General features: G+C 33.9%; 1 protein-coding gene and 1 pseudogene across 2 annotated transcripts; both read left to right on the top strand.

The window, feature by feature from the left end:
* The first annotated feature begins 7,729 nt into the window (after positions 1 to 7,729).
* LOC124840655 (transcription factor MYB90-like) lies at positions 7,730 to 9,087 on the top strand (annotated as a pseudogene). Its single transcript, XR_015785947.1, has 3 exons — positions 7,730 to 7,845; positions 7,990 to 8,119; positions 8,571 to 9,087. The product of XR_015785947.1 is annotated as a transcription factor MYB90-like (transcript).
* Positions 9,088 to 13,370: 4,283 nt separating this feature from the next.
* On the top strand, positions 13,371 to 23,347 carry LOC124840654 (phosphate transporter PHO1 homolog 9-like). Its single transcript, XM_047316740.2, has 13 exons — positions 13,371 to 14,109; positions 14,264 to 14,579; positions 14,681 to 14,729; positions 14,810 to 14,881; positions 14,965 to 15,094; positions 15,209 to 15,329; positions 15,515 to 15,773; positions 15,857 to 15,961; positions 16,046 to 16,090; positions 21,482 to 21,631; positions 22,147 to 22,425; positions 22,513 to 22,652; positions 23,085 to 23,347. Exons 1-13 carry the CDS (start codon positions 13,557 to 13,559, stop codon positions 23,185 to 23,187), a joined length of 2,322 nt encoding a protein of 773 aa, XP_047172696.2. The 5' UTR covers positions 13,371 to 13,556; the 3' UTR covers positions 23,188 to 23,347.
* Positions 23,348 to 25,009: the final 1,662 nt, after the last annotated feature.

The following is a 25,009-nucleotide window of genomic DNA, read 5'->3' as shown; positions in this document are numbered from 1 at the left end:
CGCTATAGCTACAAAACAGAACACACAAATGAATAGACGAAAGAGAATGATGGAAAGCTCCTAGACTTGGAACTTTAATTCCAAATGTTGGAAGCCATAGATGTAGCAGGATAAATGATGTTTGAAAGAAGAAGAAGGAGAACAAGGAAGAAGATGAACCAGATTGCAATATTCACCAACATATTTTACCGACAAATTTTTCTATCGATAATTACCAATGAATTTACCGATTGATAAAAAAAATTCGAAAAAATTTACTAATAACGTTTTTATCGATGAATTTTTTACCATTGGTAAGATGTCGATAATTTTAATTTACTAACAGATTATACATTATTGACATATTTTGATCGTCGGTAATATCAATTTTTCTTGATGCACATGTATTTTATTATTTCTAGTTAATGTATTTTATAATTATTTTCTTTAAAGAAATATGTCACGAGAGAAACTAGGAGTATAATTTTAATAATAAGGGTTGGAATGGTGAAGATAAATTTTGAATGATAAATGGTTGATGTGTGTATTAGATAAACATGAAATATGTGGTTGTTATATGAATATACATTTTCGAAAGTACTATACCATTTAATTAGTGAACTACTACGTCCACGGAAATGAAAAAAAAGTTATTGAAAAAAAAATCACTAATAAACTAAACTTATTAATTGCTAAAAATTTATTAATAAAATATTTGTTAATAAATTCTATTGATGAAAATAAGTTTTTTATAATTATCAATTGTCAAAATTTATTGATAACTACTTGTCAATAAAAATCACGATTTGAGTTTTCTTTTTTGTCTCTTCCTCTATTGTTGGTGTCTTCATCTACTGTTGGTGTCTTCAGTTCCTTCATCTTTTTCGTATGCTCTTTTGACTTTATTGCTACTATTGCCTTCTTCCTCCACTTTTTGTTTTTATGTTCATTAATTTCAATTAACTTATAACAAATATTTTGTCTGATTTGACAAGAAAATTGGATGTCCATCTTACTAAATCATAATTTTAAAAAATTCAACTACTAACAAATTTTAAAAAAAAAAATCAATTACTAACAATTACCAACAAATTTTCAAATTTTTTTGTTAGTGACATATTTACCTAAAAATTTAAGAAAATTTGTTATCAACATATTTAAAAAAAGTTGAATTATTGGTGGATTTTATTATAAAATGGTCAAAGCCCAAAGTAAAAACTTTGAAGCCCGATAAAATTTACAAATGTAAATATCCATCAATAATAAAAATTCTGAATTGTCAAAGAATTTTACTAATGAATATTTGAGTCGCTAATAAAAATTCTAATCTACCAATGAATCCTTTATTGATGAATATTTTGATTAGTAATTAAAATTCTAAACTTTGTTAGTAACTTTTTTGTTCGACAAATTTTTTAGTCAATAAAATTGTCATTAATCTAACAATTCCTTGTAATGGTTCAAATAATGAGACATCATATTATACGTCGATCAATTATATTTAAGCGATTTAGCTCAACTTATGACTCAGGGTTTAAGAGAAAGATGCCAAAACTTGTGATCGATCATGGACCACTAAAGATTGTTGCAGTTGTCCCAATTGATCATAACTCTTCACTAGTTTTGTGTATTCATCACGCTATTAAGTAAGTTCTTCATACAAGTAATGTCGAATAATTGGTCATGACTCTTCACCTAGGTCCAACGAAACAACAATGCATCGATAACCACAATGACCATCAGCTACGACATCAACAACATCGAGAATGTAAGGGCGACAAATGGAATGAAATCAATCTAACATTGGTACTCTCCTTCATTGAACATATTTAGCCTTTTTTAGTTGTGCTTTTTGTGATGAAGATTTGGTCATAGAATGCAAAGTATCAACGTGCTTAAAATATGATAGGCCACGCTTCATAAACCTTTCAATTGGCCAAATTTTACTCTTCTGTGCATCCTCAATTTTGACTTTAAGCAAAAGAGTACCATATATTTCATTGTAGGACAAGCAATTTCAACTAACTTTTGCTTGATGTTCACCTTTCCTCCAATGTCAACCTTTTTTAAGCGTTCATGAACCATATCAAGTTCATGTTAAATGCATAACTTTGGCTACAATTCATTTGACACAATATTTGAAAAACTAAATCTGGTCCACATGACATGAATTTTACCCAAAGGAATCATTCCATAATCATATCGTGCTAATTCACAAGCTTAAAGGTGGACTGTATGTTCATCTAAAAACGCATCGACAACATGCACTGTCCAATCCTATATGTTTGACTCGTTCAAATTTCTTAACAATGAGTCCTAAAACATATCTTGATATGCGTCCAACAAGTCTTTTAAATCTGCTTCCTTTAAAAGTTTCACTCATAAGATTGAAACTTTTTTCAAATGATGTCTTTATCTTATTGTATTGGAGGATGATGATGTTATGGATAACATCCCAACACAAACAAAGGTCTCCCATACTGGTCCTTAATACTCTCTTAAGTGTCCAATGAGCAAACTCAATCTTGATACAAACGACATTAATATTACAACACATATGACATAAATAAGTAAATAAAATAACATTAAAAATTACTTGTTTGTTGTTGTGTTTCCTAAATACATAACTCTATTTGTGCACACCTTTACACGGAATAATCCATGTGTGATTCATATATTCAAAGAATAACGGCTATAAAGTAGAAACATACTGAGGGTGATCAACATAGTCACTAAACATGGACTCCTATTCACACATGACTCTTATGTTCCATCAACACATCCCATGTCTCAATAGAATTCACTAAAATTTTTCACATAACTTTGACATTTTTCATAATGTAAAAGTGATATAGCAACTGATAAGCTTTATGGAACACACAATCCTCAAAACACAATTCCAAAATCAACAAAATACACACACATACAAACATACGATCCTCAAAGAACAATTAAAAAAAAATACACAATTCTCAAAGTATAATTCCAAAATCAACACACACACTATCCTCAAAACACAATTCCAAAATAAAAAAAAATACACACACACACACACAGACACACACACACACACAAACACACACTATTCTCAAAGCACAATTCTAAAATCAACAAAATACACACACACACACACACTATCATTTAAGCATAATTCCAAAATTAACAAAATCTCATAATGTGTTAAAACACACACATTATCCTCAAAATACACACACACAAACTATTCTCAAAGCACAATTCCAAAATCAACAAAATCTCGTAATGTGTTAAAACACACACACATTATCCTCAAAGCACAATTCCAAATCAACAAAATCTCATAATGTATTAAAACACACATACACATTATCCTTAAAGCACAATTCCAAATCAACAAAATCTCATAATGTGTTAAAACACACATACACATTATCCTTAAAGCACAATTTCAAAATCAACAAAATCTCATAATGTATTAAAACACACACACACACATTATCCTTAAAGCACAATACCAAAATCAACAAAATATGAAAATATGTTAAAACACACAAAAATTATCCTGAGACAATTTTAAATCAACAAAGAATGTGTTAAAACACTTTGAATATTTTAAAAAACACACATTATCCTCAAAGCACAATTCCAAAATCTCAGTGTTAAAACACACAAAAGTTATCATCATGCAAAATTTCAAAATCTCATAATGTGTTAAAAAAACACATACACATTATCCTAAAAGCATAATTCCAAAATAAAATAAAATCTCATAGTTAAAACACACAAAAATTATCCTCAAACAAAATTTCAAAATCAACCAAATCTCATATGTTAAAACACTTAAAAGGTGTTAAGACATACACACATTATCCTCATATTACAATTCCAAAACCAACAAAATCTCAAAATTTGACACAAAAATTATCCTCAAGCAAAATTTCAAAATCAACAAAATCTCATAAATTAAAACACATATGTACACATCCACAAATTATCCTCAAAGTTCCAAAATCTTTCTCATATGTTAAAACATGTTAAAAAGATCACTTTTCAACTAATCCCACTAAAATCGAAAACAAAATAAGAAAAAATAGAAAATAAAAAAATTGAAAACAAATAAAAATTTATTCTATTTGAAAATCTAATCATGTAAAAATATTCCTTAAATCCTTAACCATTACAAGATGTGATCAGATTTTGGAATAGAGAGGAGAGAAAGAGACATGAATTTGAGAGAGATAACTGAAAATAGAAATGAAGAAGGAGATTTTCGGGCCTTACACACTAAAGGAAAATAAACTATTTCATTAGACTCACTATATTAATCAACTTTGATAATTTTCAATAGCATATCATGAAGCAAAAATATTTTGTGAATGCAGGTGGTCCCTGATTGCAGGAAGACTTCGAGCAAGAACTTCGAACGATGGGAAGAATTACTGGAACATCTACACACGACGTAAATCACACTCTCACAACAAAGATAACAACGTAAAACAGCATGAAGAGACAACCGTAGGTAAAACACCTACCTGCGACGAAAATTACAAACACCACCAAGTTATAAAGCCTGTTCCTCGAGCTTTGTGAAAAACTTGCCCCAAGTTGCTGCAAGGGAAGATTAAAAAAATAGTTCCAAAGTTGGCGTTAGTGAAGAAGGTGCAACTTCTTCATCAAGTTCTGGGAATTGGTGGGAAACTCTTTTAGACGAGAAGGAAGACAATTTTGGAGCGTTTGAGTTTTGGGGTGAAGAGTTTGGTTCAATTTGCTTGTGACTTTCTTACACAAGGTGAAACTTTATTTTTAAAAGTTTTTTTTTTTCCACTTTCTCTCAAACACAATTGCTATTTTTATATATTTTATTTTCTCTAGCATAAAAAAAGAAATAAAGAGCTTTCAATTGAAGGGCACAGAAACTCATGCAAAAACTCACCCAAGAAATTTGGTAGGACATGTGGGAGAAAAAGTCTCAAACAACCATATGCTAAGCAAGCCCATAGCTATCATAGGACAGTTAGCTATTGCCATTTCTCACCTCTTGAGATCTATGCCTGTAATATTCATAAAAGTCAGTTCACTCATCATATAGCACAGTTAATTATATACAGAAAACGAAAAGAAAAGCAAACGGAAGTACATTGTCATGATGTTAAGTAGTGTTACATATTCATTTTCCTCTTCATACACCAGTTTATATTAAGTACAATATATGTACATTTGGATCAGAGTTTTACACCCATAACATAATACAGACCAAAGAAAATACTCTCTAAAAAAGAACAGTTAGTTCCCAACAAGACAGTATAACATCTTATATATTGTAATAAGGATGTTTCAGCTACGTCTCTTTTCAATCAAATTGCAGCTATATATATATACACCACATCTAATGGTCCAGACGATTGGTCCATTACTCAGTAATCAATATATTTTGAAGACTGGTTGATTGGATAAAAAATGGTCGATTGGTCCCAAAAACTTAAATAATCTGCAGTAACATCGATCATTAATTATCGAAATAGATTTACCATAGCCGTGGAGCATTAAATGTAATGTACCATTAATTACCATTATATTAGATAAGTAACTATCCAAACATAATCTGCACAGGGTCTGAATTGGTGGTTTTGACAATAAACTGCCATACGTTTTCTCCTTAAATTGTTAGATACGTGTGTCTCAGTTTATAACCAATCTGATGATACTTTCTTTAAAGGGATGGAGAAATGGAGATATATACAGCTGAAACAATGTAGCAAAACTAGCATCTGATTCTCATGGATGGATCCTCATCAGGTCCGAGGAACGAGGCATGGTGTAAATTTGAAGATGACCTTTTCAAAACATGCATGCAAATTTATTTGGAGGGAAAAGGCACCTTGTATATCATGGAGGACTTAGGTGTAACACTGTAAGTGTTTTTTCTTTTAACAAAAAACTGTAGTAGTACTTTTTTGTTTTAATCAACTATTTTTCTTTTCTTTTTTTGTGTACGATTGTCTGCATAATTTTACTTCAGAATTGATCTTGTTATTTGATTTTAACAAGGTATCCTTGTTAGATCCCGTGATGTTTAGATTTGGTGAATCCTTTGAGGTCTTCTACCTTCATATTTCAAACCAGTATATATACCTTAAGATGCATTTTCCTTTGAAAATTTTGACTATATCATCTGTACTATAAAATACATATATATGTTAGTTATTTAATATAACATGTTCATCTAATAAATTGAAATTATGAAATGAATGAAAATTTAAAGGGGTCTAAATAAAACTTAGAAACACTGAAATTCATTATGTTTTCTATTATTGTTTCCTCCTGCATCCAAATGTAAATCTGAACCTTCTTTAGTTTTGATAAATATGAAAGACGAAACAACGTAAATACTTTCCAATATTCAGTATTATACCATTCTACTTTCATAACAAAATAAGAGACACGAACTTTCTACAACACTCCAAACAAATTATAGTAATAATAAACCTAAAATAACATCTCCTTGAAACATTAACAAACTATTCTGTTATATCCTGGAACTGGTTTTTCTTAACAGCTTTATAAGTTTATTTTATATGGGTTTGAATATTGTTGGGACTCAATTCTTGGAACAAAATAATTATGGAAAGAACATAGAATCTGTATAAAACTAAATAAATATGGGAGTACTTAAGTATTTAATTTGGACACGACATAATGTCTTTACATTTAAACATGTACTATAACTTTGAAACTTATATGTATATTGATGTTGTTTTTGGAAAGGACATTTATAGGCACAACGGCTATGCTAATTAGTAGGGTGTGAGACAATTTTGGACAAGAGAAACATTTAAAACTTATATTGAAAAGAAAGTAAAAACAAAAATTAAAATCTTTTTTTAGAAGTAAATTCTTTCTTCATTTATTTTTCACTTTTACTTGAACCTAAAATTAAAATAATTATATTTTATACAAATTTCTTTTCTTTTTATTTTCTTTTCTCTTGTGTCTAAACATAAAATAAAAATAATAATTAAAGTCATTAAAAAATATCCGTGCTAAAAGACTTACCCAATGAAATTTTCTAAGACATGTAACTATGAAGTTACTATGTCTACAATAAGCAGTGTTAAATGTTCATTTCCTTCTTCAAAACCAGTTTACACTAAGTACAATATTTATTTTTGGATTAAATTTGTATACGTGTAATGTAATGTCAAATATATCAACAAACACAAAAAAAGAAGATAGCTAAAAAGGGAGTTGGTTCTGTAAGATCGTACAATAGCTTGTATATATAGTTTTACAATTTCGATCTTCTTTGTCCACGTTACTTTTCCTCCTAATCGCAATTATCCACAACATCCAATATCCATGACAATCGTATAATTAATCATCAGATTAGATAAAAAAAATTTGAAGATGAGTCAATTGGGTTTAAAATTAACAATGCTACCAGACATTGGTGAATTAAAAAAATTAAATGATAAAATTGATGATTATCCCAAAGTATAAATTTACCATACATTTGAAGCATTAAATGCAATGTACGTATTTTACTAGAGAGAAAACTCCCTAATGTGGGTGTGGGGTTTGGTGGTTTTGAGACTAGGCTAGTGTACGTTTTCGCCACAATAGCCATAAATTGTTAGATACGTGTGTCTCAATAAATATCTTATCTAGTGGTGCGTACTTTAAATAGGTGAAGGAATTGAAATATATTGAACTGAACAAATTATATAGGGAAACTAAGCCGAGTTATAATTAATTTTGGTTTATAGTGCTAGCCATGGAAGAATTATCAGGTGTGAGAAAAGGAGTGGAGTAAATTTGAAGATGAACTTCTCAAAGCATGTGTTCATGTTTACGGGGAAGGACAATGGCACCTTGTTCCTCAGAGAGCAGGTGCACTTGTATTTATTTCTTTATTTTATCTTTTTGTTCATTGCTTATGGCTGACAATGATCTAATTATATATAACTGAGACATCCTCGTAAAAGTTGCAAATTAACATTTTTGATTTCATGAATCAAATGTTGCTGTGTTTAGGGTTGAAGAGATGCAGGAAGAGTTGTCGATTGAGATGGCTAAACTATTTGAAACCAAATATCAAGCGAGGAGATTTTAGTGAAGATGAGGTTGATTTGATGATCAAATTGCATAAACTTTTGGGAAACAGGTTTGTTAGAAAAATGACATATATTTGATATGTGAAATATATGCATAAATCGTTTATTCAGAAAGCAAGTTTCTTTTTGAGATTGTGTTGAAAAAGTAAATTTTGTATATGATGCTGTAAAGGAGTTATTCAGATATTCAAAGAAGATTTTTAAGATATACCAAGATATTCTGAAACACACTGTTCTAAACACACCTATTTAATAATTATTTATGAGAATTTAATAAATTTCAATCGAACTATATGAAATGTATGTTAAAAGAATGTAATAAAAATTATGTTGGTAGCACTATTGTTTTTACACATTAATTTGACAATGACAGCATAAAGGTTGTGTCCGTTGTTATTTAATTAGATTGCTATATATGGCAGCCTGTAGAGTTACGTAGGAATTATGTATTTTAAATGATAGAGTACGTATCAATACAGAAAGTGTTTGTTAATAATGCAGGTGGTCCCTGATTGCAGGAAGACTTCCAGGAAGAACTTCAAACGACGTGAAGAATTACTGGAACACCTACACACGACGTAAATCACACTCTCAAAACAAACAAAACAACGTAAAACAGAAGGATGAGACAGAATCAACACTGAAATGTCATCAAGTTGTAAAGCCTGTGCCTCTAGCTTTATCAAAGACTTGTTGTCCCAAGTTGCTGCAAGAGAAATTTATAAATAGTTCAAAAGTTGGTGTATTTGAAGAAGGTACAAGTTCTTTATCTGGGTCTGAGAATCGATTTGAAACTTTGTTAGATGAGAAGGGAAAGAATATTACAGTTAACAACAAGACATGCTTCTTTGCAGAAAAAGATGGAGTGTTTGAACAGTGGGATGAAGACCTTAGTTCAATTGCTTCTCACTTTCTTACAGAATGTGAAACTTGGACCGATATGTTTCTTGACCTGGGAATTAATTAGTATATATATATATATATATATATATATATATATATGTATATGTGTATATATCTATATTTGTGTATATGTGTGTGTGAGTGTGTGGTGGCATAAGAAAGGAATATTGAGTTCTTCTAATACTCATAATGTATATGTATGATCTGTTATATAGAATGTAAAAAAAGTTATCTTGCTTTAATTATATTTAATTACACTTTATAAGGTCAACCAAACAGTATTTGCCTCCTCCAGATTACTTTAGCCTTTAGAAGAAACATTAATTGATAAAAGTCCAAAGTTTGAAATAAATTTCTCATAAGCAAAACGAGTTAGCCTCCCGGTCCGGCCTCATTTATTATCGATTCATTTAATGAATTAATTTAACTTGATTCACTTATTATTTTTAATTTATTTAAAAATTTGTTTCTTTTTTCATTTTAAACAATAAATAAATATTCATTCACACTAAATTCTAATTCTAATTAAAATATAAATAATTTAAAAATGAATTAAAAATATTTATCTTAAAATTTAAATTTTAATATAATCCAAAATCATGTTATAAAAGTACAATATCATATTACTCTTCTAATAGAATCCAAAATTAAAGAAAAAATGAGGTTAAAATTGTGCATTGCACCTCGTATCTCTAATGGCAACAAAGTTAAAAGTTTAATAAATAAACTTTCAAAATCACCGCATAATGGTTAATAAATATATCTATTAGACAAATGAATGTCACAAAATCGCAGTAGATGATTTACATACAAACTGCAATATTGACAACAATCAACCGAACAACCAAGTACCTTGAAATAATAGAGAATAAAGAGTTTTGAAGCTTAACTATAAAACAAACATAATTTTCATTTAAAAAATAATTTATATCTTGAAAATGATGGGAGGTGCAGGAAGTAAAAATATAGGTGTAGAAGAACAACCAACTAACAGTGATGTATTTTTTTAAGTTTAATATGACTTTTGATTTTTATTTTTGTCAATTTTGTTCAATGTGACTTTTTTTTTCTGAGTGTTTAATGTGGTTCTGATTTTCATAATTTATATTCAATTTGACAATTTTTTATAATGTCATCTAAATTGTTAACAACAAAGCATACACGTAAGTCATGTTTGAATGAGCTGTTGGATTGTTGTTTACATGGTCGTCCTGCAGAGTTGTTTACGTGGTCATGCAATGCTACTTTGTTCCTTCACCACCATGATGCAACCACCATTGGAGCCACCACTAGACCAACTTCGTTCCTCCATAATCGTATCTTTGTTGCCTCCGCTTCCTTATCATCTCCTTCATACCCCTCTCTTGTTCCTGAGTCCCCCTTTCCTAGGCCACCCCAACCGAATCACCACACCAAAGACCCCTTGATTTTTCTCAATAAAAGATTTCTACTTTAAACGAAAGCCAAGATGAAAGATTATGGAAAATGCTATGGTAATAACTTGAAGCTAAAATTGCAACGTGAAATCAAGTCGTTTGGCACTGTAACACCGTGTTTTTCAAGTTTGAATGAAAGGTTTAGAATCCATATTTCCCAATTGCAAACCCCAAAATCACTCCCAAAATTAGGGCTTTTGTAATTGTGGGATCATGGTTTGTGCTTGTGGTTTTTCAAGTCTCTCTTTTGATTCAAAGGAATTAAGTCCATACATATTTTTGTTTTCATCTTTTTGGTTTTATTTGTTAGGATTTATAGTTGGCGATGTGCGTGGTGAACGAACATGGTGGCGTAATTTGGGTCTGGTTTAGCTATAGGTTTCGCAAGATGGTAACGTTGGTGACATGATTTAGGTTTGGTTTTACTGTAGGTTTCACGTGAACGAAGATGGTCATGATGGTGGCACCATTTGGGTATGGTTTTTTTAGAGGTTTCACGTGAACAAAGATGGTGACGATGGTAGCATGATCTGGGTCTGGTTTTTCTGTAGGTTTCACGTGAACGAAGATGGTGATAGTGGTGGTGTCGTGGCTACTGTGTCTTGAAGAGATGGTTGAACAGACACTCCAATTTGTCATGGTTGGTGTTGGCGCAACAACGTGTAGGAGACCATGATGGCTACCTAAGGATTTTTGGTGTGTTGGGAAGAAGGTGAGATGACGTGGCAGGCCACGTCACAAAAAATGGAACACGTCATTCATTCATTGCTCATGTGTACACTCTATCATTAATGATTTAGATGACGTCATTAAAAATGACCAAATTGAACATAAATTAAAAATCACACAAATCCAAACAACATTCAAATTCATTTCAAACCTCAAACTATACAATTTCATTCAGACATACACACTAAACAAATTTCATCAATATGCAAAAACATCAGATTTGTCAAACTCATACACATTAAAGCAACTAACTTCCTTGAAAGGCAATCAAATAGCTTGATGACCCCTTAAGACACCCTTATATGCACAAGAAACTCAAATTATCCATATGAACAACACAAACACGATTAGGACACATCATTAGGATATCAACATATACTAGCAAAGAGAATTCAAACACTACATGCAAGTCAAAAAGGTTCACATGGTGAGAAATATCAAATAGACCAAGAAGGGACAAAAACCAACTTATCTTATTAAAGAAACTTATCGATTGATCTTAATGAACTCACCACAAGGATAAATCCTATGGTTTCTAATATCTAAAAAGATGAACGGACAATAAAAAATCTTAAAGAGAAAAAAAAAAGTTTTAAGAAAAGGTTCTAGAAAAAAAATGTGTACTTTTAAATAATAAAATTCATTTATAAAAATTTTATTTATACTTTAAATTTTTATTATTAAAATAATCGAGTCTTATCGTTTTAAATACACGGTCAATTATAAAACATTATTTTTTAACCTCATACAATATTTAGTTTAAAGTTTAATTTATTTATATGCTAATTTTTATATTAAACTAATATATAATTTCATATTTACTTTTAAAAATATCTTTTATAAAAATTTAATTAAATAACAAAAATAGAATATTATAGGATAAAACATTTTTTTATCAGCTTCTACATAAACAAAGAAAATATTTATTTATTTGATTATATATTTATTAATAACAATAAATACATTTTTTTATCACCTTCTCCATAAGCAAAGAAAATATTCATTTATTTGATTAGATATTTATTAATAACATTAAATACTACATTAAATACACACATATATTTGTTCTAAAGATGGATATAAAATTTTAAAATTTTTAAAACCTTAATTAACTAACATAATCGTGTCGTACTTAAATAAGCAAAAAATATAATTTATAGAAATATTACCTTTGTGTATCTTTTCTAAAAATTTACTTGTTTATCAACATATTTATAATTTTTTTATGTATTTTATTTTTAAAATATACTTTGTAAACCATTTTTTATATAATCTTAATTAATCAATACAAATGTGTCCGATAATTTTTTTTAATTTATATTGCTGTATAAATGTCCATGATGTGACTTTCGAATATTTTGTAATGAATCATTACTTCCAAGATCCTTTATACTGTTGAAACTACGTCCGATTGATTGATATGTTCTACATTAACTAACAGTAGTGTTAACATTACAAGGAGTAGTTTTAGAATTAAATAGATTTAGTATTAAAGTTTCAGAAGCACGTTTGAATAATCACGTTGATGCGAACACGTTTTCACAATTAGTGGACACGTCTTTATCAGACCCTTCTGTAAAGTAAACGCGTCGTTGCTCCAGTTTTAGAACAAACAACCCTTTCCTCTTTAGGTTGTGAACAGCCAAAACTTTGTTCCTTAGTGAACAATCACAACATGGTTTGTCTCACAACTAACACAAAAATCCAAACAAGTTATATTTTACATTGCATTCTGTAAAAAAAAAAAATCATTATGGGCACATCGTAAATTTAAAGATGAATCAAACATCAAAGGAATAACAGAAAATTTCAGAAAATGTGAATAGATAGATGGATTCGAAGTCAATTTTCTTCTTCAGTTTCTGAAGTGATATCAACAAATTTTCATCTGCCTTGACGTATTAATTAATGTATTCAAATTGTACACGCCGTGATTGTAGGACATAGCATTCAGATTCTTTCTTGTTCACATTGACACCTATATACATTCATTCAGACAAACCAAATATTTGTTCTTGATTTGAAATGGAATGACTGAATTAGTTAAGAAATTTGGAAGTATGCGGTATTCACGAATCACGATATTGAAAAAAATATATTTAAGTAGATAAGTGATATAACAACGACAAAAAAATCAAATAGACTTTTTTAATGATGAAATTCTACTTCCAAATAATTATATATTTAAGATTTGAATACACTAATTAATTTTAGCGTTATCGATGGGTGTCTCTCTATTATATTTCTTACCAACTTTCGCCTTTTTGTTTAATTTCTGAAGCCGTGGGACCTATTAAAAGGAAAGAATAAAGGTTGTATTTTTATCCAATTATGTTCATTGCAGCTCAAAGTGATGTTTCTCTGAGCTTCTTTACTTTTTGTTGATTTGGGAAGAACGGGAAGTTCCTCGGGAAAAAGGATGAAGTTTGGGAAAGAATTTGTCTCACAAATGGTGGCGGAATGGGAAGAAGCATACATGGATTACAACTCCCTGAAAGCCACTCTGAAACATATATCAAGGTTTAGGGAGTTAAACGAGTCAGCAGCAATGGCATCAACCCCAAAAGGATCACTGAAGAGAAGGTTAACCCTTTATAGAGCCTTTAGTGGTCTAACTGGTGGACAGAGAGGGTCCCCTAGGAAGAGTGAGGATGAAGTTATACTTGTTCGTGCTGAGGAGGGTGAAGGTTCAGAAGGGTTGTACCAGACCATGTTCCTCAAGCCTTCTGAAGAAGGGGCAGAGCAAGATCTTGTTTTTTTCAAGAAACTTGATCGTGAGTTTAACAAGGTCAATAACTTCTACAAGAAAATGGTGAATGAGATGGTTGAGGAGGCAGAGGAGTTAAGTAAGCAGATGAATGCTTTGATTGCTTTGAGAATAAAGGTCGATAAGGTGGGGTTCGGAAATGTTGCTAGCAATGCGAGCTCAACTTCAATTTCCATGAACGATCATATATATAATGCCAGACCTGGTAAATCAGAACACGTTATTTGTTTTTTATTCGTTTCTCCACAACAGTAGATGAAGAAATATGATAGTGATTAAGATGTTGTTTTGATATATACAATGAGCATAATTTTAATGTTGAGGAGTCACAATCTAACCGGTCTAATATCATTTTTAAGGTCACTCACGTGTGCGCATGGATGTGATTCATGAAATTGAGTTGACCAATGAAAGTCATTTGGAAAATGGAACTGGAAACTACGAGAAACAAACCAGTTCTGATGAAGGCTTTAGACCAGCTTCAGTGGAGATCCTTGATCGTGTTAAGATCAACATGACCACACTAGATTCTCCAATATCAACCATAAAAGGGCTTCTCTCGTGTTCAAAACCTGACCAATCATTTAGCAGGAAAGAGCTCACGAAAGCGGAGGAACAAATCAGCACAGCCTTAAAGGAATTCTATCATAAGCTTCGACTTCTAAAAAGCTATAGGTAACAAAATTTTCCCCTTCCTTTATTTACTTAGTAGTGAAGACTGAAGAGAGCCTGATCATGTCTTACAATGCTAATCTTCATGCTTGACTGGTATGCAGTTTCTTAAACTTGTTGGCATTCTCAAAAATCATGAAGAAATATGATAAGGTCATTGGTTGCATTGTTTGAGTGAGGATCATTGGCTGTATTGTTTTATGTTTGGCATTATCTGACTAAAACAATTGCAGGTCAGTTCAAGGAATGCATCAAAGGATTACTTAAAGATGGTGGACACTTCATATGTAGGCAGCTCAGATGAGGTTCTATCCTAAAACCATATTCTTTTGTATTCTTTCCATTAATCTAAAGTTGTCTGTCAAAGCCAAAATCCTCCTTTCTGCAGGTTAATAGGCTCATGGAAAGGGTTGAACATGCCTTCGTTAAGCACTTCGCAAATGGGAATCACAGGAAAGGAATGAACACATTGAGACCAACTACTAAGAAGGAGCGGCATAGAATCACATTCTTATTGGGTAAGGGCACCAAGAAGTGGTTCATTTTAAATTATTGCTGCAAATCTTGAGGTACATTGTGGTATTATGGTGAACATTGAAAAATATTCTCACTGACACTGTATTACATGTCAGGGTTATTTACTGGCTGCTCAATTGCTCTCATAGTGGCTCTTATTGTACTCATACATGCAAGAAATATTCTATATAGCGAGGGACGTACTAAATATATGGACAACATATTTCCTCTTTATAGGTAAGTTGCTAATGTTCATTTGAATTTGAATTATGCAGTTCCATAGTTTTCTGTATGTATATTTCTGAGAATGTCTGGTAGTCTGCTAATGATTTCAAGCTCTTATTGGTATTCCAGTACCTTGTATACCCCTTTTGGCAGAATGATGTTGAGAAAGATAATTAATGAACACAAGTTTTTTGCAGCCTCTTTGGATACCTAGTCTTGCATATGATCATGTACTCTGCAAATGTATACTTCTGGAGGCGTTATAAAATCAACTACTCCTTTATATTTGGCTTCAAGGAAGGAACAGAATTGGGATATAGAGAAGTCTTTCTTGTTAGCTCTGGCCTTGCAGTTCTCTCATTGGCTGCAGTCCTCTCAAACTTGGATATGGAAATGGATCAGAGAACAAAAAGTTTCTCAGCATTTACAGAATTAGTCCCTTTAGGCCTCGTCATTGTAAGTTAAATAAAAACATTGTTGAACTTAGTTATCTTATTGTCTATGTGCTTTGGATTTCAATATTTCTTGTTGTATTACAGGTTCTGCTTCTCATTACATTTTGTCCCTTCAACATCATATATAAATCCAGTCGCTTCTTCCTTATTCGGTGTGCATTTCATTGCATTTGTGCTCCCCTTTACAAGGTAAAGAAAGAGAATTCCAAGAAAGCACTTTTTGCTGTTATGCTCAAAATTTTACTAAGTAATATTGATTATTTATGCTTTCAGGTCAATCTCCCAGAAAATTTCTTGGCAGACCAGCTTACCAGCCAGGTTTATGAGTGTACCTCATACTAAATCTTATCACTGGTCACTATGTTAGGGAACTAATTGTATATAAGAGGAGAAGAAACGCCACATAGCCTAACTGCCAAGGCAGTTAGGAAAAGGGGGTTGGGTTCTGTTAGTTTCTGTTAGTAGTCTGTATAAAAGGGGGAAATGAGTTGTATATACTTTAGTTTTGGAGTCTTATTAGTTGACAGGAACTCTTTGGTCCTGTAGGGGGAGGTTAATCTCTCTGTATACGATTGTATCTTGTATTCTTGATTGTTTGGTAATACAAGGAGGTTATACAGTGCTGAGTTGGGTGTTTGAGGTGTGTAAAACTGGGGTTTCTATAGGTTCTTGATTAAAGAACCTATCATTTGGTCCGACCTGCCGGATCAAGAAGGCGGCAGGATCAGCGATGAATAGCCAAACGGAGGGAAGATTAGATAATCTTGAGATTACGGTGGAGGGAATTAAGGAGGAGACGGCTGCGATCAGACGCGACCTACAGCAAATGATGAGGTTGATGGGTGGAGGTCAGAATAATCAGGGGGTGGCACGGAAGAGAGTAGCAACTCTGTGAATGATAACCCCGAAAGACGCGACTATGGGGGAATACCACAAAATTGGCGAAAAAGGGTGGAATTGCCATCGTTTGAAGGGGTGGAGCCGCATAGTTGGATTAACAGAGCGGAAAGGTTCTTTGACATCCAGAGGGTGGCTGAGGAGGATAAGGTTGAACTCGCCTACATTAGCATGGAAGGGAGCGTGAGTTATTGGTTCAAATATTGGAGGGAAAAAACCAAGAATCGTTCGTGGTTGGGATTGAAAGCTGGGCTGATTAATCGCTTCGGAGGTGGGTTCAGGGGCACCATGTACAAACAAATGGCAACGCTGAAGCAAGATGGGACAGTGGAGGAATATGTTAGGAGCTTTGAGACACTTCTGGGTCAGACCCAGGGACTATCGGAGGAGCTGATATTGGGATTCTTCCTAGCGGGGTTACGAGAAGAGATCAAAGGCCAAGTACGAATACAAGATCCTCCAGATTTGATGATCACGATAAGGGTGGCGAGGGATGTTGAAGACGCCATGAATCGAGCACGTGGTGGAGTTTGGAACGGGGTGAAAGTGAATTCCATGAGCACCGAGCCGCTTCGACGATCGTTAGAAGCGACGGTGATCGTAATTTCATGACGCGGACCGGTGGGGCAGAGGGAGTTGGTACGACCAGAAGGGAGGGATCATCAACGGCGAGTAACGCCCATGCGAGAGGTAATACCACATCGGGAGGCGACAACAGGGGAAGAATGGTCAGAAACTTACCTTATCCAGAGTTTCTGAAGAGGCGGGAAGAAGGAAGGTGTTTCCGATGCGGCGGACCATTCGCTCCGGGTCATCGATGTGCGGAGAAGAGCTTAAGGGTCTTGTTACTAGCGGAGGACGAGGAGGAGGAATTGGAGGAAAACTCTAACTTGGAAGCGAAACCCCTGGAGCTGTCGGCTTGTTCGGCGGAGGGGCTGACGCCTCCCAAGACCATGAAGTTGACCGGGTTGATAGGGGAGAGAAGGGGAGAGAAGAGTGGTAGTCCTGATCGACAGTGTGGCCAGCCACAATTTCATTGGCCGAAGCGTGGTGGAGGAACTGGGTTTACGGGTGGTTGAAACACCTACCTACGCCGTGAGCTTGGGGGACGGTCGTAAGAAGTGGACAAGTGGACGCTGCGAGAAGGTGGGATTGAAGCTGGAAGACGTTGAGGTGGAGGAAGACATGTATGTGTTTGAACTGGGGGGAGTTGATCTGATATTGGGCATTGCTTGGTTGGCGAAATTGGGGGAAGTGGTTATTAATTGGAGAGATATGTCCATGCAATACGACGTGGCGGGTGAGAAGGTGTTGATCAAAGGTGATCCAGCGCTGTCAAGACAGCTGGTAGACCCAGACGCACTTGCAAAGATAATGGACGTTGAGTCATGGTTTCTGGTTTGGGAAATGTGCGTAGTGGAGCAGGGGACAGGCGGTGACGTGTTGGGCGAACTGACCGAAGAGCAGCAGGTGGAGATCAGAGCAGTTATGCATGCCCACTTCCGGGTGTTTCAGGAGAGAGAAGGGTTACCCCCTTCACGTGATGCACAACACCGAATAGTGCTCAAAGATGGCATAAATCCTATAAATGTCAGACCCTATAGGTATCCTTATCTCATGAAAGAGGAGATTGAGAAACAAGTCTCTGATATGCTGTGGGCAGGGATCATAAGGCCAAGCCAAAGTCCTTTTTCCAGCCCCGTGATTTTGGTAAAGAAGAAGGACGGAAGTTGGATTCTGCGTGGATTATAGGGCCTTGAATAAGGCCACCGTTCCAGATAAATTCCCGATCCCGGTTATTGAGGAACTATTGGATAAGCTCAAGGGTGCAAGGTTTTTCTCTAAGCTGGATTTGAAGGCGGGTTATCATCAGATACGCATGGGTGAAGAAGATATCCACAAGACTGCTTTCCGAACACATCAGGGCTTGTTTGAATTTTTGGTGATGCCCTTTAGATTAATGAATGCACCAGCGACATTCCAAAGTGCCATGAACAGATTAATGGCGCCTTACTTGAGGAAATGGGTGCTTGTTTTTTTTTATGACATCTTGGTGTACAGCCCCTCATGGGAAGAGCATCTTCACCATTTAAAACTGGTATTGCAGCTACTGAAACAAAATAGCTGGGTGGCAAATGAAAAAAAATGTGAGTTTGGGAAACGGAGAATTCAATACCTGGGACACCAGATATCGGAGAAAGGAGTGGAGATGGACCAAGATAAAATTAAGGCCGTGTTGGAGTGGGAAGAACCCAGAAATCTGAAAGCGTTGAGGGGATTTTTGGGCTTAACTGGGTACTATAGGAGATTCGTGCAGAGATATGGGGAATTAGCAAAGCCCCTCACGGAATTGTTGAAAAAAGGGAAGTTTGAATGGTCGGAGCGAGCCAGGACAGCCATGGCTACTCTGAAGGCTGTGATGACATCTGCACCGGTTCTGGCGTTGCCCGATTTTACGCAAGAATTTCACGTGGAGTGTGATGCTTCAGGGAGTGGAGTGGGGGCTGTGTTGATGCAAAATAAGAAGCCCATTGCTTTCTTTAGCAAGGCGCTGTCGGAGGGGTCTAGAAATAAGTCTATATACGAGAAGGAGTTGATGGCGTTGGTGATGGCCATCCAACATTAGCGACCCTATCTTTTAGAGAGGAGGTTCGTGGTTCATACCGATCAGCGCAACCTCAAATACTTGCTGGAACAGAGGATAACAACGCACAGCCAGCATAATTGGATAGCAAAGTTGATGGGTTATGACTTTGAAATCGTTTATAAGATAGGCAGTTCGAACAAGGTCGCAGACGCCTTATCACGGAAAGGAGAAGGTAGGATGGAGGAGGGTGAGCTGCGAGCTATCTCCAGGCCCTACTGGCACAATTTTCAGGAGGTTTTGAAAGAAGTGGAAGAGGATGACACGCTTCGAAAGATAATGGAAGATATTAGGGGGGACCCAAACAGCCATGAAGCCTATACGTTGGAGAATGACCGCCTTCACTACAAAGGAAGGTTGGTTTTGTCAGCTAAATCGAGTTGGATTCCCAAGCTCTTAGCAGAGTTTCACGCGATGAGCACTGGCGGCCATTCTGGAGTGTTTCGTACTTACAGAAAAATAGCCCAATCACTATACTGGCCAGGAATGAAGAAAACGATAACAGAGTTTGTGGCGGCCTGTGTGATTTGTCAGCAGCATAAGTACTTAGCTGCTTCTCCCCAGGGCCTTTTGCAACCACTACCGATTCCACAGGCCATTTGGGAAGAGATAAGTCTTGATTTTATTGTGAAGTTACCCAAATCCCACGGGTTTGACGCAATCTTGGTAGTAGTAGACAGGTTGAGCAAATACAGTCACTTCATAGCGCTGAAGCACCCTTATTCAGCCCGCACTGTTGCAGAGGTTTTCATCCAAGAAATAGTTAAATTGCACGGGATTCCTACGTCAATAGTCAGTGATAGAGATCCCCTATTTTTGAGCGTTTTCTGGAAAGAGCTTTTCAAGATGCAGGGTACCCAGCTCAACATGAGCACGACATACCATCCCGAAACAGATGGCCAAATAGAGGTTGTGAACAGAATTTTGGAGGGGTATTTGAGGTGTTTTTGCTCAGAACAGCCTAGGAGTTGGAAGACGATGCTTTCATGGGCTGAATACTGGTATAATACCAGTTATCAAAGTGCAGCAAGGTGCTCTCCTTTTGAAATAGTTTACGGACGAGCTCCACCAGCTTTGAGTCGTTTTATTCCAGGAGAGACGTCGGTGGAGTCAGTGGCATAAGATTTGTTAACAAGGGATGAGGCTTTAAAACAGCTGAAGGTACATTTAAGGCAAGCTCAGGAGGCAATGATTACTCAAGCGAATAGAAGAAGAAAAGAAGCAGATATTCAGGTGGGAGATTGGGTCTATTTAAAAATTAGACCCCATAGACAGTCGTCCATGCCAACTAGGTTGCACCTGAAGCTCTCTGCACGGTATTACGGACCTTTCGAGGTGTTACTGCAGGTGGGGAAAGTAGCTTTTCGTTTACAATTACCCGAGGCAGCAAGAATACACCCAATATTTCACGTTTCCCAACTAAAGAAGACTATGGGTGAGAAGAGGGTTGAGAAGGAACTTCCAGCTGAGTTACAAGCAGACAGACCCATGTTTTGGCCGATAAGGATTTTGGACAGAAGGACAAGGCAGCTGGAGTCAAAAGAAATACCTCAGGTGTTGATAGAATGGCAAGAAGGGGGACAAGAGGGCGCCACCTGGGAAGACGTGGCGACTATACAGGAGCAGTATCCGGAATTCAACCTTGGGGACAAGGTTGTTGGAGGGGGGGAAGTAATGTTAGGGAACTAATTGTATATAAGAGGAGAAGAAATGCCACATAGCCTAACTGCCAAGGCAGTTAGGAAAAGGGGGTTGGGTTCTGTTAGTAGTCTGTATAAAAGGAGGAAATGAGTTGTATATACTTTAGTTTTGGAGTCTTATTAGTTGACAGGAACTCTTTGGTCCTGTAGGGGGAGGTTAAGCTCTTTGTATACGATTGTGTTTGACGTGTGTAAAACTGGGGTTTATATAGGTTCTTAATTAAAGAACCTGTCACACTACTTTGACTCATTATGTATAATCTCATTTTTGCAGAACTTCTGCTTAAACTTGCATTTGTACTTACCTCAAATCTCCTTCTAGCAAATTAAAATTCTTAAAAGAATAACGACAATATCTTTTTGTTGTGATTCATCATATTTTGATCGTCCACTAATAGAATATTAAGTGTTCAATTTATTATAGATTTTCTATTAAGACAAAGCTTATTTTCTTTTTGGGCTCATCAGGTGCAAGCCTATAGAAGTTTGGAATTCTATGTCTGCTACTATTTCTGGGGAAACTTCAAGACCAGGTCAAACAAGTGTCTTCAAAGTGATGTCTATAAGGCATTTTACTTAATTGTAGCTATTATTCCATTCTGGATCCGCTGTCTCCAGGTATGAACTTCATACACTTAAAAAAGCATCTTTCATTTTTTAGTTAATATAAAATTTGATCCTTAAAGTCACAAGTTCTGTTGCTTTGGTCTCTTGAAGTTCATGTCTATACAAATTAGTACTTAGAAGTGTCAACTTGCTAACAAATATAGCATACCAAGTTGTCAACTCAAACAATATCATCCTTAAAAAGACTAATTTGCACAGATAAAAATATATAAACTTTATTTTTCACTTTGAGAAAGTTACAAAATGTTAATTCTTGGTGAAAATAGGGACTATAAACATATGTAATTTGATTACCTTTGTACAAAAAAATGTGATACAAAAGCTTCCCCTCATGGAGGATATTTTTACCAGGATTTTTTTTTCTGGTATATTCCCCTTCCATGTTTATAGGTTTGTTTTAAATCTCATATCACATTGAGGGGTGTGTGAAATGTGTTAGAAAGTTTCCATTTTTACTCATTGTCTTGTAATTGTAGTGAATCTAATATTATACTTATTATTTGAAGTGCTTTCGACGCTTACTTGAAGAAAGAAATACAATGCATGGTCTCAATGGGCTAAAGTACATCTCCACAATAGTAGCACTTGTGATGAGAACTACTAATGAGTTCCATAGAGGAATGGTTTGGCAAATTCTAGCTGCAACTTCTTCAAGCATTGCGACGATTGTTAATACATATTGGGATGTTGTCATAGACTGGGGTTTGCTTAGAAGAAATTCAAAAAATCCATGGTTGAGAGAAAAACTCTCTGTACCAAACAAAAGTGTATATTTTGCTGCCATGGTAAGTTATTATTAAGTTGCAAGTATGTGTACTCTTCAATGTTGTATCGGTTACGGTTGACCACTGCAAATGTGAATAACTTTTCAGGTGTTGAATGTTGTGTTGCGACTTGCATGGATGCAATCTGTTTTAGGCATTAGAGAAGCTCCTTTCCTGCATAGAACAGCTTTGACTGCTCTTGTAGCATGCTTGGAGATCCTTCGCCGTGGTATTTGGAACTTTTTCAGGTATACTCTGTTCTGTTTAATTCAATAGCATTACTAGCAATGTAGCAGAATGTAAATTTGTATGGAAATGCATTCTGATCTTGGTCATGATTTATGCCTAATTCAATTTCATTTTCACTGACAAAACATGGGATTTATGCATGAATCCTGATAGACTAGTAATAAGATCAGTTTAGAATATATATATATATAATTGAATACAAACTTCAACTTACAAGTTGGTTGTGTGTTAAACTTAAAGTTCACTTCTTAATATTATATCTTCTGTTGAAAGTTGTGTAGTAGTCTCTTATATGGATTTGTTCATTGTGTCAAAATTTTCAGCTTCTTCTTAGAAAAGCAAAAAAACCCTGGAGAGATTGTTAGGAATTTAAGATTAGTTATTGATACTTGGCTAATAAGATTGATGGTTTTAAGGTGAACACTGAACAGGTTGGAGAATGAACACTTGAACAATGTTGGCAACTACCGAGCATTCAAATCAGTACCTTTGCCTTTTAATTATGAAGATGAAGAAGACATTACTGTCACATAAGCATATCTAGAAAAGAGAGACATGAAAATGTAAGATTTGGTTTCACCTTTGTAAAACAGAAATTACTTTCATGACTCCCAATTTTGCCTGTCCATTCAAAATACAAATGTTGGGTTAATTCATTGTCAATTTTGACTAGTGCTGCAGAGGAAGAAAGGGTTGTTCCTTACACATCCAAAACATAATGGTAGACAAGTATTTCAAAATACAAATATATATCAAGTAAAATATACACGTAATTTAATCAACAGAGACGTGTTCTATTATTTTAAATGAATAAAATAATTTTAACAAATCTTACAACAACAAAATATTTATATCAGAGTTTTCCTTCAATTTCTCCTTTTATTGTTTCTATCATACTAGTCAAAGAATGTTTTCTTTTCTTTTCATTATCTTGTTGGAAATCTAAGTGTGAGTCTAAGTCCCACATTGGATAAAAATGAGAAAGTAGAACAATATATAGAGATAAAAGACCCATTAACCCCACTAACTCGTTGCCTTAAGATTTTTTGGTAAAGAGTGATGTCGATCTCTTATATAGTTAACTCAGATGTTATTGGTGTTTGTCTAACTCATATAGAATAGAACCTCTTCCTCCACATATTCAACATATCTCTTTACAATATTTAATAAAAAGAAATTAAATTCAAATTTCCTCTACATAAAAACTCAACTGTCTTTTTGCTATACAAGTTCGAATTGAGAAAATCATACTTATAAAACAAGATTTCGTAAATTATAATTTGGATTTTAACTTTCACTCTTAATTTAAGGTGTGTGTATAAGGTTAGATAAAATATATTTACTTGGATATTCATGGTTTCTGTAATTAATATTTATTTTTTCAATTTTTGAGAGATTAAATAATTGTATTAAAGACAAGTGACAAAAGTGATATTCAAATTTGCTTAACTTTGACTTATTATCATCTCTCAAAATTTATTGAGATAATAGAGTGGGGCATGATTTTGTTTTTGGCATTTATTAAGATAAAGAATGTGTCATTAATGTCGTGGATATATACTGTAATTTTTATGTATTTCAAAGCTTGCACATTGGTAAGCAATGGTGCAGGTTCATAAAAGTCGCTCATTTTCCATAATATTATATAAATTTAAGATGATTTATCTATAATATTATATAAAGGGATTTTCCTCATTTTATTTCTTATTTTACCATTTAAGTAATATTTTTTAAATCAATTTTACCCTTTAAATGATTATTTTTTAAATTTAATTATTTTTTAAAATTTAATTATTCTTTAAAATTAGAATAACTATCTATGATAAAAAAATTTATCTACAAATAAAAAAAAATTACCTATAATAAAATTGTAAAAATTAATTATAAAAAAAAATTAACACATGCGACGTATATATTTTTACAATGGAAGTTATGCTTTCAATTTTTAAATATCTGTATACATAGATAATGATTTTGTAAACTCGTCTATTTGAATATTTTAAAACTATACGTAGAGTTATATATTTTTAATTATTTATCTACCATCTAAACAAATAAAGACTTAAATTTGATATAAAAGAATCTTATTCCATGCTTACATATGAACTTAATAATAAGTAAAAAGAAAATATGAATGTAATAAAACAGTTTATATTATTTCAAATAATAAAATTGGGTCTGAAATAGAAATAATGTTCCTAAAACGACCTTTTTCCCCGTTTAAAACCGAGTTTTGACTGTTTTCACCTTATTTATAAACTCCATTGTTCCATTTAATAAATCTGTCATAAACATTTAATGAAAATGATAAAGGAAAAGTGATTGACGTACATAAGGCTAATTACAAATTAAGAGC

Source organism: Vigna umbellata, chromosome 4 (genome assembly GCF_029865625.1).
Source record: "Vigna umbellata cultivar VRB3 chromosome 4, Vumbellata_1.0, whole genome shotgun sequence".
NCBI lineage: Eukaryota > Viridiplantae > Streptophyta > Magnoliopsida > Fabales > Fabaceae > Vigna > Vigna umbellata.
This window is presented reverse-complemented; position numbering and strand designations above follow the sequence as displayed.